Source organism: Coregonus lavaretus (genome assembly GCF_964263955.1).
Source record: "Coregonus lavaretus genome assembly, contig: HAP1_SCAFFOLD_1786, whole genome shotgun sequence".
Taxonomy (NCBI): Eukaryota; Metazoa; Chordata; class Actinopteri; order Salmoniformes; family Salmonidae; genus Coregonus; species Coregonus lavaretus.
This window is the reverse complement of record NW_028166944.1, coordinates 31,863-50,618: the sequence shown is the minus strand read 5'-3', so window position 1 is coordinate 50,618 and position 18,756 is coordinate 31,863. Positions and strand designations below refer to the sequence as shown.

General features: G+C 45.8%; 1 protein-coding gene across 4 annotated transcripts in view; it reads right to left on the bottom strand.

The window, feature by feature from the left end:
- Positions 1 to 13,932: 13,932 nt before the first annotated feature.
- The window catches only part of LOC311114078 (NXPE family member 3-like), a 28,230-nt gene continuing 23,406 nt past the window's right edge, over positions 13,933 to 18,756 (bottom strand). For all 4 annotated transcript variants that reach the window (XM_084189358.1, XM_084189356.1, XM_084189357.1 and 1 more), the window contains exons 5-9: positions 17,533 to 17,634; positions 16,691 to 17,451; positions 16,274 to 16,344; positions 15,048 to 15,269; positions 13,933 to 14,940 (exon numbers count right to left, since the gene is read on the bottom strand). In XM_084189358.1, the coding sequence (XP_084045484.1) occupies positions 14,387 to 14,940; positions 15,048 to 15,269; positions 16,274 to 16,344; positions 16,691 to 17,451; positions 17,533 to 17,625 (1,701 nt within the window). In that variant the 5' untranslated portion in view covers positions 17,626 to 17,634 and the 3' untranslated portion in view covers positions 13,933 to 14,386. The remainder of the gene's footprint in view (positions 14,941 to 15,047; positions 15,270 to 16,273; positions 16,345 to 16,690; positions 17,452 to 17,532; positions 17,635 to 18,756) is intronic.

Sequence of the window (18,756 nt, the reverse complement as noted above, 5' to 3'; positions counted from 1 at the left end):
GGGTCAGTCTACTTTATGGTGATGGCTGTATATCAGGGTCAGATAACTGTATGGTGATGGCTGTATATCAGGGTCAGACTACTGTGATGGTTTGGTCAGACTGCTGTACGGTGAGAGTTGTATATCAGGGTCAGATTACTGTATGGTGATGGCTGTATATCAGGGTCAGACTACTGTATGGTGTTGGCTGTATATCAGGGTCAGTCTACTTTATGGTGATGGCTGTATATCAGGGTCAGTCTACTTTATGGTGATGGCTGTATATCAGGGTCAGATAACTGTATGGTGATGGCTATATATCAGGGTCAGACTACTGTGATGGTTTGGTTAGACTGCTGTACGGTGATAGTTGTATATCAGGGTCAGATTACTGTATGGTGATGGCTGTATATCAGGGTCAGACTACAGTATGGTGATGGCTATATATCAGGGTCAGACTACTGTATGGTGATGGCTGTATATCAGGGTCAGACTACAGTATGGTGATGGCTATATATCAGGGTCAGACTACTGTATGGTGATGGCTGTATATCAGGGTCAGACAACTGTATGGTGATGGCTGTATATCAGGGTCAGACTACTGTATGGTGATGGCTGTATATCAGGGTCAGACTACTGTGATGGTTTGGTCAGACTGCTGTATGGTGATAGTTGTATATCAGGGTCAGATTACTGTATGGTGATGACTGTATATCAGGGTCAGACTACTGTATGGTGATGGCTGTATATCAGGGTCAGTCTACTTTATGGTGATGGCTGTATATCAGGGTCAGTCTACTTTATGGTGATGGCTGTATATCAGGGTCAGATAACTGTATGGTGATGGCTGTATATCAGGGTCAGACTACTGTGATGGTTTGGTCAGACTGCTGTACGGTGAGAGTTGTATATCAGGGTCAGATTACTGTATGGTGATGGCTGTATATCAGGGTCAGACTACTGTATGGTGATGGCTGTATATCAGGGTCAGTCTACTTTATGGTGATGGCTGTATATCAGGGTCAGTCTACTTTATGGTGATGGCTGTATATCAGGGTCAGATAACTGTATGGTGATGGCTGTATATCAGGGTCAGACTACTGTGATGGTTTGGTTAGACTGCTGTACGGTGATAGTTGTATATCAGGGTCAGATTACTGTATGGTGATGGCTGTATATCAGGATCAGACTACTGTATGGTGATGGCTGTATATCAGGGTCAGACTACAGTATGGTGATGGCTATATATCAGGGTCAGACTACTGTATGGTGATGGCTGTATATCAGGGTCAGACTACTGTATGGTGATGGTTGTATTTCAGGGTCAGACTACTGTATGGTGATGGCTGTATATCAGGGTCAGACTACTGTGATGGTTTGGTTAGACTGCTGTATGGTGATAGTTGTATATCAGGGTCAGATTACTGTATGGTGATGGCTGTATATCAGGATCAGACTACTGTATGGTGATGGTTGTATTTCAGGGTCAGACTACAGTATGGTGATGGCTATATATCAGGGTCAGACTACTGTATGGTGATGGCTGTATATCAGGGTCAGACTACTGTATGGTGATGGCTGTATATCAGGGTCAGACTACAGTATGGTGATGGTTGTATTTCAGGGTCAGACAACTGTATGGTGATGGCTGTATATCAGGGTCAGACTACTGTATGGTGATGGCTGTATATCAGGGTCAGACTACAGTATGGTGATGGTTGTATTTCAGGGTCAGACTACTGTATGGTGATGGCTGTATATCAGGGTCAGACTACTGTATGGTGATGGCTGTATATCAGGGTCAGACTACTGTATGGTGATGGCTGTATATCAGGGTCAGACTACTGTATGGTGATGGCTGTATATCAGGGTCAGACTACTGTATGGTGATGGCTGTATATCAGGGTCAGACTACAGTATGGTGATGGTTGTATTTCAGGGTCAGACAACTGTATGGTGATGGCTGTATATCAGGGTCAGACTACTGTATGGTGATGGCTGTATATCAGGGTCAGACTACAGTATGGTGATGGTTGTATTTCAGGGTCAGACTACTGTATGGTGATGGCTGTATATCAGGGTCAGACTACTGTATGGTGATGGCTGTATATCAGGGTCAGACTACTGTATGGTGATGGCTGTATATCAGGGTCAGACTACTGTATGGTGATGGCTGTATATCAGGGTCAGACTACTGTATGGTGATGGCTGTATATCAGGGTCAGACTACTGTATGGTGATGGCTGTATATCAGGGTCAGACTACTGTATGGTGATGGTTGTATTTCAGGGTCACCATTAACTGGGATATTCACTGCTGCTAGCTACATACCTGGTTTTCATATATCTCAATAAGTCTAAAGATACATGGTCCAGGAACCTCTGTATTGTGACTGGATGTGTTTAACATCACTTTATTGGACAATCACACAAGGTCCAAACTAAATGTGACTTTTGCTTTTAACCCAACCCCTCTGAAAGACACACATACACGTTTTTGGAGAGACTTTTGGGGTTGCCACACTGCTTGCACGGGTAGTTGTGGTGGGTAAAGTGCCTTGCTCAAGGGCATAACAGCATGCAATGCCATCTAGGTGACTTCCTGAAATATTTTTTCCTGTTGAACCTTGGATTCGAACTGACAACCTTCAGGTTGCTGCCTTGCCTCTCTAACCACTAGGCTACAGTACCTGCTACCCGGTTAGCAGATCTATTGCGGTAGATAGACAGAGAGTCTGAGGTGAAGTATAGGTCTGTGTATGTGTCAGTCAGAAGTCCTTATTTGGTTAGAGTTAACATTTAATCCCAGGTTGAGCCCAGTCTCCTTATATGGTGGTGATTTAAAACAAGGCGAATTAGATTGGCAATGGGATGTTTTTCTTGGATGTTTCTGTAAACCCAGACCACAGAACACCGCTGTGTGTGTGTGTGCGTGCTAGCAGTCTGGGAGTGTGTGTACTGCGTGACTCAGGGTTAGTGTGGTCCCCTCCTGCTGTTGGACCTGGACAGCACCAGTCCGCTATGACACATCAGAGGTCTTTAAAACACCAACATTCTTTCTGTGGTTCAGATAATATGAATAGTGAACTGTGTTGCTGCTCAAACTAGCTCATTAGATGGCATTATTTTGCTTCCACATGAATAATCACCTCACAGGCAGGAGATGTCTACATTCGTTCCATACTGAGTCAGGAAATTGTTCACATTATCACGTATCTGCTAAAAGCAAACGATATCCATTTTTCATCTGATTTGCCAAAAATGCATTTTGCCTGGGTACCACTTTCAGTTCAGCAGTTTCCTGAGTCCTAAGTGTGTAGTAATTTCAGTGATTAAATACTTGATGAAAGGCTCCCAGAAAGCCCCTGTACCCGCCAGCACCGTCCACCTCGGACAAATAGGAAATATTGTTTGTGCTACAGAGTGATTGTGGCGATGGATCTAGCTAATGGGATTATAAATGTGTGTTGGCCTCTTTTAAAAAAAAAAATATTTCACCTTTATTTAACCAGGTAAGCCAGTTGAGAACAAGTTCTCATTTACAACTGCGACCTGGCCAAGATAAAGCAAAGCAGTGCGATAAAAACAACAACACAGAGTTACATATGGAATAAACAAAACGTACAGTCAATAACACAATAGAAAATCTATATACAGTGTGTGCAAATGTAGTAAGTTATGGAGGTAAGGCAATAAATAGGCCATAGTGCAAAATAATTACAATTTAGTATTAACACTGGAATGATAGATGTGCGGAAGATGATGTGCAAATACAGATACTGGGGTGCAAATGAGCAAAATAAATAATAATGTAAATAACAATATGGGAATGAGGTAGTTGGGTGGGCTAATTACAGATGGGCAGTGTACAGGTGCAGTGATCGGTAAGCTGCTCTGACAACTGATGCTTAAAGTTTGTGAGGGAGATAAGAGTCTCCAGCTTCAGAGATATTTGCAGTTTGTTCCAGTCATTTGCAGCAGAGAACTGGAAGGAATGGCGGCCAAAGGAGGTGTTGGCTTTGGGGATGACCAGTGAGATATACCTGCTGGAATGCATACTACGGGTGGGTGTTGCTATGGTGACCAATGATCTACGATAAGGCGGGGATTTGCCTAGAAGTGATTTATAGATGACCTGGAGCCAGTGGGTTTGGTGACGAATATGTAGTGAGGGCCAGCCAACGAGAGCGTACAGGTCACAATGGTGGGTAGTATATGGGGCTTTGGTGACAAAACGGATGGCACTGTGATAGACTACATCCAATTTGCTGACTAGAGTGTTGGAGGCCATTTTGTAAATGACATCGCCGAAGTCAAGGATCGGTAGGATAGTCCGTTTTACGAGGGCATGTTTAGCAGCATGAGTGAAGGAGGCTTTGTTGCGAAATAGGAAGCAGATTCTAGATTTAACTTTGGATTGGAGATGCTTAATGTGAGTCTGGAAGGAGAGTTTACGGTCTAACCAGACACCTAGGTATTTGTAGTTGTCCACATATTCTAAGTCAGACCCACCGAGAGTAGTGATTCTAGTCAGGTGGGCGGGTGCCAGCAGCGTTCGATTGAAGAGCATGCATTTAGTTTTACTAGCGTTTAAGAGCAGTTGGAGGCCACGGAAGGAGTGTTGTATGGCATTGAAGCTTGTTTGGAGGTTTGTTAACACAGTGTCCAATGAAGGGCCAGATGTATACAAAATTGTGTCGTCTGCGTAGAGGTGGATCTGAGAGTCACCAGCAGCAAGAGCGACATCATTGATATACACAGAGAATAGAGTCGGCCCGAGAATTGAACCCTGTGGCACCCCCATAGAGACTGTATGGCAATAAATTATGTATCATTAAGGCAAAATGTTGGGAAATGTCAAAGGTAAAATATAGTAAACATGATTTACATTTTGTAATCCAGATGCATGCTCAAAAACGGAATATAGCCAATACAGTGGGTAAACATAACTTAATGTATGTATGTGTAATGAGATTAGGGAAAGGGTCTGCTACCAATATAATGAGATTAGGGAAAGGGTCTGCTACCAATATAATGAGATTAGGGAAAGGGTCTGCTACCAATATAATGAGATTAGGGAAAGGGTCTGCTACCAGTATAATGAGATTAGGGAAAGGGTCTGCTACCAATATAATGAGATTAGGGAAAGGGTCTGCTACCAATATAATGAGATTAGGGAAAGGGTCTGCTACCAATATAATGAGATTAGGGAAAGGGTCTGCTACCAATATAATGAGATTAGGGAAAGGGTCTGCTACCAATATAATGAGATTAGGGAAGAGGCTTCCTATGGAAAAGCGCCCATGGCCTTTTGAAGTAAACCACATGTGACATCTGGACATTCAAAGATAAGGGTAGAGTGGCACTAAAATGAGTTAATAATTTGCCCTAAGGGGAGGGACTGTATATGCTATGTAACATGATTATGCGTTTGTGTATAAAAGGGAGCTCTAAGCTAAAGGAAGACAGTTGTTCCATGGAGCAAGCTCGGCTTTGTTATGCAAATAATAAAGTATAATTCTTAGCACAAGCTCCGATGTCTTGAGAGACATTTTTGAGTTGACTATTTTTGAGTCAAATATTTCTACGACAACTGCCAGAGGTCCAGACAACAGGCCCTCCGATTTAACACATTGAACTCTATCTGAGAAGTAGTTGGTGAACCAGGCAAGGCAGTAATTTGAGAAACCAAGGCTATTTAGTCTGCCAACAGGAATGCGGTCGAAAGCCTTGGCCAGGTCGATGAAGACGGCTGCACAGTACTGTCTTTTATCGATCGCGGTTATACTATCGTTTAGGACCTTGAGCGTGGCTGAGGTGCACCCATGACCAGCTTGGAAACCAGATTGCATAGCGGAAAAGGTACGGTGGGATTCGAAATGGTCGGTGATCTGTTTGTTAACTTGGCTTTCAAAAACTTTAGAAAGGCAGGGCAGGATGGATATAGGTCTGTAACAGTTTGGATCTAGAGTGTCACCCCCTTTGAAGAGGGGGATGACCGCGGCAGCTTTCCAACCTCTGGGGATCTCAGACGATACGAAAGAGAGGTTGAACAGGCTAGTAATAGGGGTTGCCACAATTTCGGCGGCTAATTTTAGAAAGAAAGGGTCCAGATTGTCTAGCCCAGCTGATTTGTAGGGGTCCAGCCTTTGCAGCTCTTTCAGGACATCAGCTATCTGAATTTGTGTGAAGGAGAAGCGGGGGGGGCATGGGCAAGTTGCAGCGGAGGGTGCAGAGCTGGTGGCCGGGGTAAGGGTAGCCAGGTGGAAAGCATGTCCAGCCGTAGCAAAATCCTTATTGAAATTCTCGATTATTGCAGTGGGTAGCTGGGAGGAGGTGCTCTTAATCTCCATGGATTTTACAGTGTCCCAAAACTTTTTGGAGTTAGTGTTACAGGATTTACATTTCTGTTTGAAAAAGCTAGCCTTTGCTTTCCTAACTGATTGTGTATATTGGTTCCTGACTTCCCTGAAAAGTTGCATATCGCGGGGGCTGTTCGATGCTAATGCAGTACGCCACAGGATGTTTTTGTGCTGCAGTCAAGTCTGGGGTGAACCAGGGGCTATATCTATTTTTAGTTCTGAATTTTTTCAATGTGGCATGCTTATTTAAGATGGAGAGGAAAGCACTTTTATAGAACATCCAGGCATCCTCTACTGACAGAATGAGGTCAATATCGATCCATGATACCCGGGCCAGGTCAATTAGAAAGGCCTGCTCGCTGAAGTGTTTTAGGGAGCGTTTGACAGTGATGAGGGGTGGTTGTTTGACCGCGGACCCATTACGGACGCAGGCAATTTTTTTATTTATTTTATATTTTATTTCACCAGGTAAGCCAGTTGAGAACAAGTTCTCATTTACAACTGCGACCTGGCCAAGATAAAGCAAAGCAGTGCGATAAAAACAACAACACAGAGTTACATATGGGGTAAAACAAAACATAAAGTCAAAAATACAACAGAAAATATATATACAGTGTGTTCAAATGTAGCGAGTTATGGAGGTAAGGCAATAAATAGGCCATAGTGCAAAATAATTACAATTGGTATTAACACTGGAATGATAGATGTGCAAGAGATGATGTGCAAATAGAGATACTGGGGTGCAAATGAGCAAAATAAATAACAATATGGGGATGAGGTAGTTGGGAGGGCTTATTTCAGTGAGGCAGTGATTGCTGAGATCCTGGTTGAAGACAGCGGAGGTGTATTTAGCGGGTAAATTAGTCAGGATGATATCTATGAGGGTGCCCATGTTTACGGATTTAGGGTTGTACCTGGTAGGTTCGTTGATAATTTGTGTGAGATTGAGGGCATCTAGTTTAAATTGTAGTACGGCCGGGGTGTTGAGCATATCCCAGTTTAGGTCACCAAGTAGTATGAACTCTGAGGATAGATGGGGGGCAAGCAATTCACATATGGTGTCCAGGGCACAACTGGGGGCTGAGGGGGGTCTGTAGCAAGCGGCAAAAGTGAGAGACTTATTTCTGGAAAGGTGGATTTTTAGAAGTAGAAGCTCAACTGTTTGGGCACAGACCTGGATAGTATGATAGAGCTCTGCAGGCTATCTCTACAGTAGATTGCAACTCCGCCCCTTTTGGCAGTTCTATCTAGACGGGAAATGTTGTAGTTCGGAATGGAAATTTCCGAATTTTTGGTGGCCTTCCTAAGCCAGGATTCAGACACTGCTAGAACATCAGGGTTGGCGGAGTGTGCTAACGCAGTGAATAACTCAAACTTACGGTTACAGAAGTCAACAAATGATAGCGCCTGGGGGGTAGGAGTGATACTGGGGGTTACAGGGCCTGGGTTAACCTCTACATCACCAGAGGAACAGAGGAGGAATATAATAAGGATACGGCTAAAGGCTTTAAGAACTGGTCTTCTAGTGCGTTGGGTACAGAGAAAGGGGGCAGATTTCCGGGCGTTGTAGAATAGATTCAGGGCATTATGTACAGACAAGGATATGGAAGGATATGAGTACAGTTGAGGTAACCTAAGCATTGGGTAACTATGAAAGAGATAGCGTCACTGGAGGTACCGATTGAGCCGGTCTCCGCGTGTATGGGGGGTGGGACAAAGGAGCTCTCTGAGGCTGGTTGAGCTGAACTTGGGGATCTACAGTGAAATTGTATAATAAGAACTAACCCAAACAGCAATAGGCTAGGCATATTGACATGGGAGAGAGGCATAACGCAATCACCGGTGTTATTCGAGAGGGCTAAGACAACAACTGGTAATGGCGATGAAAGTTTGGGCTGAGGCTAAACAGATAAACAGGATAGAGTACCGTGTAAAGGAACAGTCCAGCAGGCATTAGCTGTGTAGCTGAGTGATCGTAAGGTCCAGTGAACAGCACTAAGTAAGTCCGGGGGCAGTTCGTAGGCTGCTAAAGCACAGGCAAGCAGGAGGCACGGCTGTTGATTGCGCATGCTAGCGGGTCGGGGCTAGCAAGATGGATCTTCGTGGTCATCGCCTGTTGAAACCACATCAGACGTTACGTCGGCAGACCAGATGTGATGGATCGGCGGGGCTCCATGTCAACACTAGGAGGTCCCGTCCGGTTGACAGAGAGGTAGATAGCCGGGAGATGGGCTCAAGGCTAGCTCAAGTCAGCCAGCCGGGATGACTGGCTGGCTGACTGGCTGGCTATCTGGCTGACTGGCTGGCTGGCTGGCTGGCTGGCTGGCTGACTGGCTGGCTTACTGGCTGGCTGACTGGCTGGCAACCTGACAAGGACATCCTGCTGACTGGCTGGCTGGCTGGCTGGCTTGCTGGCTGGCTGGCTGGCTGGCTGACTGGCTGACTGGCTGACTGGCAGGCAGGCTGGCTGACTGGCTGAATGGCTGGCTGGCTGACTGACTGACTGGCTGACTGGCTGACTGACTGGCTGACTGGCTGACTGGCTGGCTGACTGGCTGACTTGCTGACTAGCTGGCTGGCTGACTAGCTGGCTGACTGGCTGACTGGCTGGCTGAATGGCCGGCCGGCTGACTGGCTGACTGGCTGGCTGACTGGCTGGCTGACTTGCTGGCTGGCTGACTGGCTGGCTGGCTGACTGACTGGCTGGCTGACTTGCTAGTTGTTGGAGCTGAGGATAAGAAAGCCTCTGCCTCGCAGCCTCTTGGGTCAGGCTAATTAAAATTCAAATGGCTTCTCAGTCAGATGCAGATTACTTTAATGGGGGAGTTGGAGCTGGGCTGGGGGAAAGGGGGGAGGAGGAGGAGGAGAGCGATAGAGCTGGGTTGGGGGAGAGGGGGGAGGAGGAGAGAGGGGGTGGGGGAGAGGAGGAGAGAGGGGGGGCGATGGAGCTGGGCTGGAGGAGTGGGGGGAGGAGGAGGAGGAGCGAGGGGGAGGGGGAGGAGGAGAGAGCGATGGAGCTGGGCTGGGGGAGGAGTGAGAGAGGGGAGGAGAGAGGGGGGAGGAGAGCACAGGAGGCCAGTGGCACCTTAATTGGGGAGAATGGGCTCGTGGTAATGGCTGGAGCAGAATCAGTGGAATGGTATCAAATACAGCAAACACATGGTTTCCAGGTCTTTGATGCCATTCCATTTGCTCCGTTGCGGCCATTATTATGAGCAATTCTACACTCAGCAGCCTCCTGTGGAGGAGAGGGGGGAGGGAGATGGAGCGGGACTGGATGTCCAGGGGAGGCGGAGGGGTGTCGCGGGGGATGGCATCAGCCAGGGGACCAGGAGCCACCAGCCTGAGGAGGGAAACATGAAGAGGGTGAGATCCGGTAGTTGGCAGGGAGTTGTAGACGATAAGTTACCTCATTGAACCTCCGGCGGACCTTGAATGGCCCCACAAACCGGGGCCTCAGCCCTTTTGGAGAGCCTCCTGGATGTACTCCTCCATGGCCTCGGTCTCAGCCACCGACAGAGGGTAGACGTGGCTGCGCGGCGGCGCGGCGGCGCAGAGCCTTCTAGCAGGTCTATGGCACAGTCCCATGGGCTATGAGGAGGGAGACAGGTGGCTTGGGTCTTGGAGAACACCTCCCGGAGATCCTGATAAACCTCCTGGATGTCGGGCTGGAGGGCAACCACAGTTCTATCAAACAACGTGGAACCGAAGGGCAAGGGAAAGTAAGCATTTCACTGTAAGGTCTACACCTGTTGTGTTCGGCGCATGTGGAAAATAACATTTGATTTGATTTGCAAGCAGGTCCTCCGGCATCCGAGTGACCAGTCTGTGATTTCCATCCTCGACCAGGAGATGGTGGGGTCATGACGTTGGAGCCACGGGAGGCCGAGGATGACTTTGTGCACTGGTGCAGTGGTGATGAGGAAGGGAAGACTTTCCTGGTGCATGGATCCCACGGTGAAAGTGAGTGGTGCTGTGACGTGTGTGATAATGACGGATCCCACTGGTCGATTATCCAGGGCGTGGACCTGAAGAGGAGAGCGGGTACTGAGGAGATATTCATGGAGGAGACGAAGGCCTGGTCGATGAAATTCCCCGCGGCACAGGAATCCACTAGAGCGGTAGAAACGACACAAGGGACAGCCAACCAGTGAAATGGAAACCAGGAACGGTTTGACGGAAAACAATGATGATGGAGTACTCATGCCTTTCCCTTCTGGCCACAATAGGCGACGCTGCTCTGCTGCTTCCACATGTGGAGGAAGTATTCTGTTACGTAAATGCCGGGAGTCAGGACGCAGGCGCAGAAGGTGAGTTAAATAATCATAAATGCAGATAAACAAAAGAAGAGAAGCGTACAGAACGTGAATCAAAGCAGTACTACCTAGTGACTGATGGCTACTGACGGCTAAATAAAGGGAGAGTAATCAAGGAAATAATGATGTCCAGGTGTGCGTAATAATGGGGAGAAGGTGTGTGTAATGGTGGTTGCCAGGGCTGGTGGTTAGTAGACCGGCAACGTTGAGAGCCGGAGCGGGGGAGCGGGATTAGGCGTGACAAACAGTAATGTTCGGGCTTTGTAAACGAAAAGAGCGTAATCATGTGATCTACGTGACTTTAAAATCTGACAAGGACAGCCTTTAGACTCTTCAGCCTGACAAGGACAGCCTTTAGACTCTTCAGCCTGACTAAGACAGCCTTTAGACTCTTCAGCCTGACAAGGACAGCCTTTAGACTCTTCAGCCTGACTAAGACAGCCTTTAGACTCTTCAGCCTGACAATGAAAGCCTTTAGACTCTTCAACCTGACAAGGACAGCCTTTAGACTCTTCAACCTGACAAGGACCGCCTTTACACTCTTCAGCCTGACAAGGACAGCCTTTAGAATCTTCAGCCTGACTAGGACAGCCTTTTGAATCTTCAACCTGTCAAGGACAGCCTTTAGAATCTTCAACCTGACAAGGACAGCCTTTAGACTCTTCAGTCTGACAAAGACAGACTTTAGAATCTTCAACCTGACAAGGACAGCCTTTAGACTCTTCAGTCTGACAAAGACAGACTTTAGACTCTTCAACCTGACAAGGACAGCCTTTAGATTCTTCAGCCTGACAAGGACAGCCTTTAGACTCTTCAGCCTGACTAGGACAGCCTTTAGACTCTTCAACCTGACAAGGACAGCCTTTAGAATCTTCAGCCTGACTAGGACAGCCTTTATACTCTTCAGCCTGACTAGGACAGCCTTTAGACTCTTCAGCCTGACAAGGACAGCCTTTAGACTATTCAACCTGACAAGGACAGCCTTTAGGCTCAGTCTGAAAAGGACAGCCTTTACACTCTTCAGTCTGACAAAGACAGCCTTTAGACACTTCAACCTGACAAGGACTGCCTTTAGACTCTTCAGCCTGACAAGGACAGCCTTTAGAATCTTCAGCCTGACTAGGACAGCCTTTAGAATCTTCAACCTGTCAAGGACAGCCTTTAGAATCTTCAACCTGACAAGGACATCCTTTAGACTCTTCAGTCTGACAAAGACAGACTTTAGACTCTTCAGCCTGACAAGGACAGCCTTTAGACTCTTCAGCCTGACAAGGACAGCCTTCAGGCTCAGTCTGAAAAGGACAGCCTTTAGACTCTTCAGCCTGACAAGGACAGCCTTTAGACTCTTCAGCCTGACAAGGACAGCCTTTAGACTCTTCAGCCTGACAAGGACAGCCTTTAGACTCTTCAGCCTGACAATGACAGCCTTTAGACTCTTCAACCTGACAAGGACAGCCTTTAGACTCTTCAGCCTGACTAGGACAGCCTTTAGACTCTTCAGCCTGACTAGGACAGCCTTTACACTCTTCAGCCTGACTAGGACAACCTTTAGACTCTTCAGCCTGACTAGGACAGCCTTTAGGCTCAGTCTGAAAAGGACAGCCTTTAGACTCTTCAAGGCAGCAGCTACTCTTCCTGGGTTTTATTATGGATCCCCATTAGTTCCTGCCAAGGCAGCAGCTACTCTTCCTGGGGTTTATTATGGATCCCCATTAGTTCCTGCCAAGGCAGCAGCTACTCTTCCTGGGGTTTGTTATGGATCTCCATTAGTTCCTGCCAAGGCAGCAACTACTCTTCCTGGGGTTTATTATGGATCCCCATTAGTTCCTGCCAAGGCAGCAGGTACTCTTCCTGGGGTTTGTTATGGATCCCCGTTAGTTCCTGCCAAGGTAGCAGGTACTCTTCCTGGGGTTTATTATGGCTCCCCGTTAGTTCCTGCCAAGGTAGCAGCTATTCTTCCTGGGGTTTATTATGGATCCCCATTAGTTCCTGCCAAGGCAGCAGCTACTCTCCCTGGGGTCCAGCAAAATTAAGGCAGTTATACCATTTTAAAAACATTACAATACATTCACAACAGATTTCACAAAACTACCACATATCTACAACACAAAATCCATGTGTACATGTGTGTAGCGTGTGTGGCTTATCATGTGTTGTGTGTCTGTGCCTGTGTGTATGTCTGTTCACAGTCCCTGCTGTTCCATAAGGTGTTTTTTAAGTCTGATTTTACTACTTGCATGAGTTACTTGATGTGGCATAGAGTTAGTACTCTGCGCTTCCTATAGTCTGTACTGGACTCCGGGATTGTGAAGAGACCTCTGGTGGCATGTCTTGTGGGGTATGCATGGGTGTCTGGGCTGTGTGCCAGCAGTTTAAATAGACACCTCGGTGTATTCAGCTTGTCAACACTTCTTACAAAAACAAGTAGTGATTAAGTCAATCTCTCTTCCACTTTGAGCCAGGAGAGCTTGACATGCATATTATTAATTAGCTTTCAGTGTGAGGGCCAGCCGTGCTGCCCTGTTCTGTCATTTTCCTAAGTCCCTTTGTGGCACCTGACTATGCGACTGCACAGTAGTCCAGGTGCGACAAAACTATGGCCTGTAGGACCTGCCTTGTTGATAGTGTTGTTAAGAAGACAGAGCAACACTTTATTATGGACAGACTTCTCCCCATCTTACCCACTGTTGCATCCATATGTTTTGACGATGACAGTTTACAATCCAGGGTTACTCCAAGCAGTTTAGGCTCCTCAACTTGCTCAATATCCCATTATGCATTACAAGATTTAATTGAAGTTTATGGTTACGTGAATGATTTGTCCCAAATACATGCTTTTAGTTATTGAAATATTTAGTAGCAGCTTATTTTCTTGCCACCCATTCTGAGACTGACTGCAGCTCTTTGTTAAGTGTTGCAGTGATTTCACTCGCTGTTGAAGCTGACGCGGATAGTCGTGAGTCATCAGCATGCTCAAAGGGGTATTCAATGTCTGCTTTTTTTTTTTTTTTACCCATCTACCAATAGGTGCGCTTCTTTACGAGGCATTGGAACACCTCCCTGGGCTTTGTGGTTGAATCTGTGTTTGAAATTCACTGCTCGATTGAGGGATCTTACAGGTAATTGTATGTGTGGGGTACAGAGATGAGGTAGTCATTCATAAACCAATGTTGAACACGATTATTGCACTTATGTGACATGTTAAGCACATTTTTACTCCTGAACTTTAGGCTTGCCATAACAAAGGGCTTGAATACCTATTGACTCAAGACATTTCAGCTTTTCATTTTTTATTAATTTGTAAACATTTCTAAAAACATAATTCCACTTTGACATTATGGGGTATTGTGTGTGTAGACCAGTGACACAAAATCTCTATTTCATTCATTGTAAATTCAGGCTGTAACACAACAAAATGTGGAAAAAGGGTGTGAATACTTTCTGACGGCGCTGTATATAAAACATAAAGATTTGCATAATAGTCAAAATAAATGGTTGCCTAAAGTCGTCAGGATGTTGTGTCATTTTCTTGATGATGGGGGTGGGGGGGGGCAGACACCTGAGAGGATTGTGTTGATCATGTTCTTGATGATTGGGGGGGGGGCAGACACCTGAGAGGAGTGTGTTGATCATGTTCTTGATGATGTGGGGGGGCAGACACCTGAGAGGAGTGTGTTGATCATGTTCTTGATGATGGAAGGGGGGCAGACACCTGAGAGGATTGTGTTGATCATGTTCTTGATGATGGAAGGGGGCAGACACCTGAGAGGATTATGTTGATCATGTTCTTGATGATGGGGGGGGGTGGGTGAAGGTCATGGGGGAGGTTGTGGGCAAGGGTCATCTCCCAGGCATCCAGCAGCAACACATCCACACCCCTGAACATGGCCTTCAGCACCCTGTCCATCTGCGTCAAGATCCAGTCACTGTTGATGAAGTTAGCCTTCTTTTGGTCGAGGTTGGCAGAGCGCACCACTACTATGGTCCCCGGAGCCCGTTCCAGAAGGCGCACCACCGCCCTTCGAATTTGTCGTAGTCGGCGAATGTAGGCCTGCAGAGGGAAAAAGCTGAAATGGGCCGAAACGCCGATGACTACCACAGTGTCTGATCCCCCGGCCAGGCCGTCCAGCTCATTAGCTACATAGTGTAGCTGACTGACGCTGAGAGGGGGCCAGAATATGGGGGGGCCGTGGCAGCGGTACTTCAGCAGGATGTTGTGGGGGATGTTCACTGCCATGAAGGGCCCCGCTCTCACATGACTTCTAAGGTTGAACTTCTTCAGCTCTGTGACAGAGAGAGAGGGAGATGAATGTTGAGGTAGAGCGAGAGAATTTGAACACACCTGAGACAGCTGGGTGTAAGATGTAATAGGTTTGGCCAACAACACTCACCTGGCACGAAGCTGGTGAGGAAGTCATAGTACTGTCTAACGTTGGAGTCGCCGTACATGTACACCTGCTTGCCCTTCAGACACTGAATAATGGTAGTGGGGTCGTTAAACTGGCGTATTACGACGCCACCCAGCGCCCGCCACGAACCCTGGAAGTAATACCCAGAGGGAGGGGTCCTGATAGGTGCTGCTGCTACGCTGCTGCTTTCCTCCTCTGGTTTGTCTGAAATACGAAAGCTGGCATGATGCACCAGCTACCATCACTTTACAGATACAAAACAACCAGCTACCATCACTTTACAGATACAAATCAACCAGCTACCATCACTTTACACATACAATACAACCAGCTACCATCACTTTACAGATACAATACAACCAGCTACCATCACTTTACAGATACAATACAACCAGCTACCATCACTTTACAGATACAATACAACCAGCTACCATCACTTTACAGATACAATACAACCAGCTACCATCACTTTACAGATACAATACAACCAGCTACCATCACTATACAGATACAATACAACCAGCTACCATCACTTTACAGATACAATACAACCAGCTACCATCACTTTACAGATACAATACAACCAGCTACCATCACTTTACAGATACAATACAACCAGCTACCATCACTTTACAGATACAATAAAACCAGCTACCATCACTTTACAGATACAATACAACCAGCTACCATCACTTTACAGATACAATACAACCAGCTACCATCACTTTACAGATACAATACAATCAGCTACCATCACTTTACAGATACAATACAACCAGCTACCATCACTTTACAGATACAATACAATCAGCTACCATCACTTTACAGATACAATACAACCAGCTACCATCACTTTACAGATACAATACAACCAGCTACCATCACTTTACAGATACAATACAACCAGCTACCATCACTATACAGATACAATTAAACCAGCTACCATCACTTTACAGATACAATACAACCAGCTACCATCACTTTACAGATACAATACAACCAGCTACCATCACTTTACAGATACAATACAACCAGCTACCATCACTTTACAGACACAATACAATCAGCTAACATCACTTTACAGATACAATACAACCAGCTACCATCACTTTACAGATACAATACAATCAGCTACCATCACTTTATAGATATAATACAACCAGCTACCATCACTTCACACTCTGCAATAATTTTAGCACATCTCCTACCTTTCTCCTTAGGCAGCACAGTTACACTGTCAGACCCCATTGCATGAATACGTCCGTTGATGTTGATGCCACTAAAAAAGTTAGAATAATTTTACTTGATTGAAAAGCCTGCAGCAAGCAATACCATTCACCTGAAACACTCTAAAAAAAGGCATTAATACTGCATAGGTCCAAGATAAAACATACAGTACACTTAAGACTCGATTCAATCACCCAAGTTCAGCACTATAGCGTGGTTGAAATTGAAAGGTCAATTCCGATTGAGCCGACATATGCAGCGTTTACCGCGAATGAAGTCTCCACTACCTCGGTAACATTGCCTTTAAATGTCAATCGGGCCACAACGCTGAACTTCAGCGCTACGGATTGAAACGAGTCCTTATTCCCACACACATTATTATTTACCCCCGTACTAACCTCTGGAAGAGCAGTGCATCTTTGTTGGTCAGATGTTGCAGATATGTCTGGGAGCCTGTCGTGAAGTGGTTGATCCGCGTGTCACAAGCCAGCTGCTTAGGCTTGTAGCAGAACCAGGGTTCCCCTGTATGGGGGTCTGTGTAATTGCACAGTGGCTGCTGGTTGGCCGGCAGGCACAGGTTACACCTGGTGGTCTCAGACAATGATCCAGAACGGAACAGGCTCTTGGAAGGCACCCAGTTTAGCCGTTCCTCTTGTAAGCGTCGTAGAAGAGAAACTGCCTCACTAGGATGGACCAGTGTCACCTCCACCCATACAGACCCCTCCCACAGTAATGGAAAAATGGCAGAGTAGGTCCCGTTCCAGTGGTCAAGCACCTGTCCTGCAACGCCCGCCCCCAACTCTGGGGAGTGCAGCCGGGCCAGCAGGAAGTCCCCACCATGGCTCTTGGGACGCCCCTGGAAATCGCTCATAAGGACCAGAGCCTCCAGCTGGTCCCCCACGTGCCTCTCTCTCCCACCCCCTGCTGGCAGGATTGAAAACAGGCTGTGTGCAGGGTCACTGGTCTGGTCCAGGGGTGTAGGCATGGACCGGGGCGGAGGCTCTGGCCCGGCGATGGACTCCAGGAGGGAACGCTCCTCCAGAGCCTCCTCAGGAGACGGCTCCTGGCCCAGGTGGCTACAGAAGCTCTGCTTGCGGTCCAGGGAAGGAGGGCCCTCTGAGTGGATGCTGCTTAGGTCCAATGTGCTGTTGAGCTTCCACTATGGAGGAGAGTAGAGGTCACTAAGGGGGAGGTGTGGTAGACTAATGCAGGTAGATGGTGATAGATGCAAGGTCCTCACCTCCAGAATGTTGATGTTACGGAACAGGAAGAAGAGGCCCGACAGGGCTAGCAGGAGAAAGATGCAGACATATTTGGACTGGCAATCCCACATGGCTCCTGTCTAGGGTTCCAAAGGGAGGGGGTTTTAATGGAAACTTTCTAAGTTTACCAGTAAACTACCTAAATTTGGTATCTTTCAAGGATTTTATGCAATCTATCACAAAATATCTAGTGGCCCTTTGGGGTACTTCAGATTATCACAGGTGTCTGTAATCATCTCTGGCCCTCTGTGTGGCCTTATCACATGTAAAATATGAAATAATTAAATAAGATGATTAAAATAAAATAGAATAGAATGACAAATCTGTAAAACATGATCCTAAATACAAACCATCAATATAGTTCATATAATTGGTGTTTAATATGAGGGTTACAGAATGAAATGTTTTGGCGTCAAACTGGTGGCAGTTGTGAAAAAAGTTAATCGTTGGAAGAGTTGCAGAGTTAATTGAAAAATAATGGCATTGTTGATTAGACTATTTTCTCTTGAACCATATGGTCTATCTACTAGACAATCTTGGACAATATGGACACAGATATAATATTTTAATACTATAAACCATTATTTATTAATTTTTACGTTATTCAAGTATAAATGACCAAAATTATGATAGATTGCAATAGATTCTCTTAATTACCAAAGGATTCTGGTAACTTTGGTAAATTACCGGTAGCTTTGCAACCCTACTCCTGTCTCTAGTCCCCTGATATTGACACATAGAAGCAGGTAACTGTTTATTATCAACTGTTTATTATCAACTGTTTACCTACAACTGTTTACCTACAACTGTTTACCTACAACTGTTTACCTACAACTGTTTACCTACAACTGTTTACCTACAACTGTTTATTATCAACTGTTTACCTACAACTGTTTATTATCAACTGTTTACCTACAACTGTTTACCTACAACTATTTATTATCAACTGTTTATCTACAACTGTTTATTATCAACTGTTTACCTACAACTGTTTACCTACAACTGTTTACCTACAACTGTTTATTATCAACTGTTTACCTACAACTGTTTATTATCAACTGTTTACCTACAACTGTTTACCTACAACTATTTATTATCAACTGTTTATCTACAACTGTTTATTATCAACTGTTTACCTACAACTGTTTACCTACAACTGTTTATCCACAACTGTTTATCTACAACTGTTTATTATCAACTGT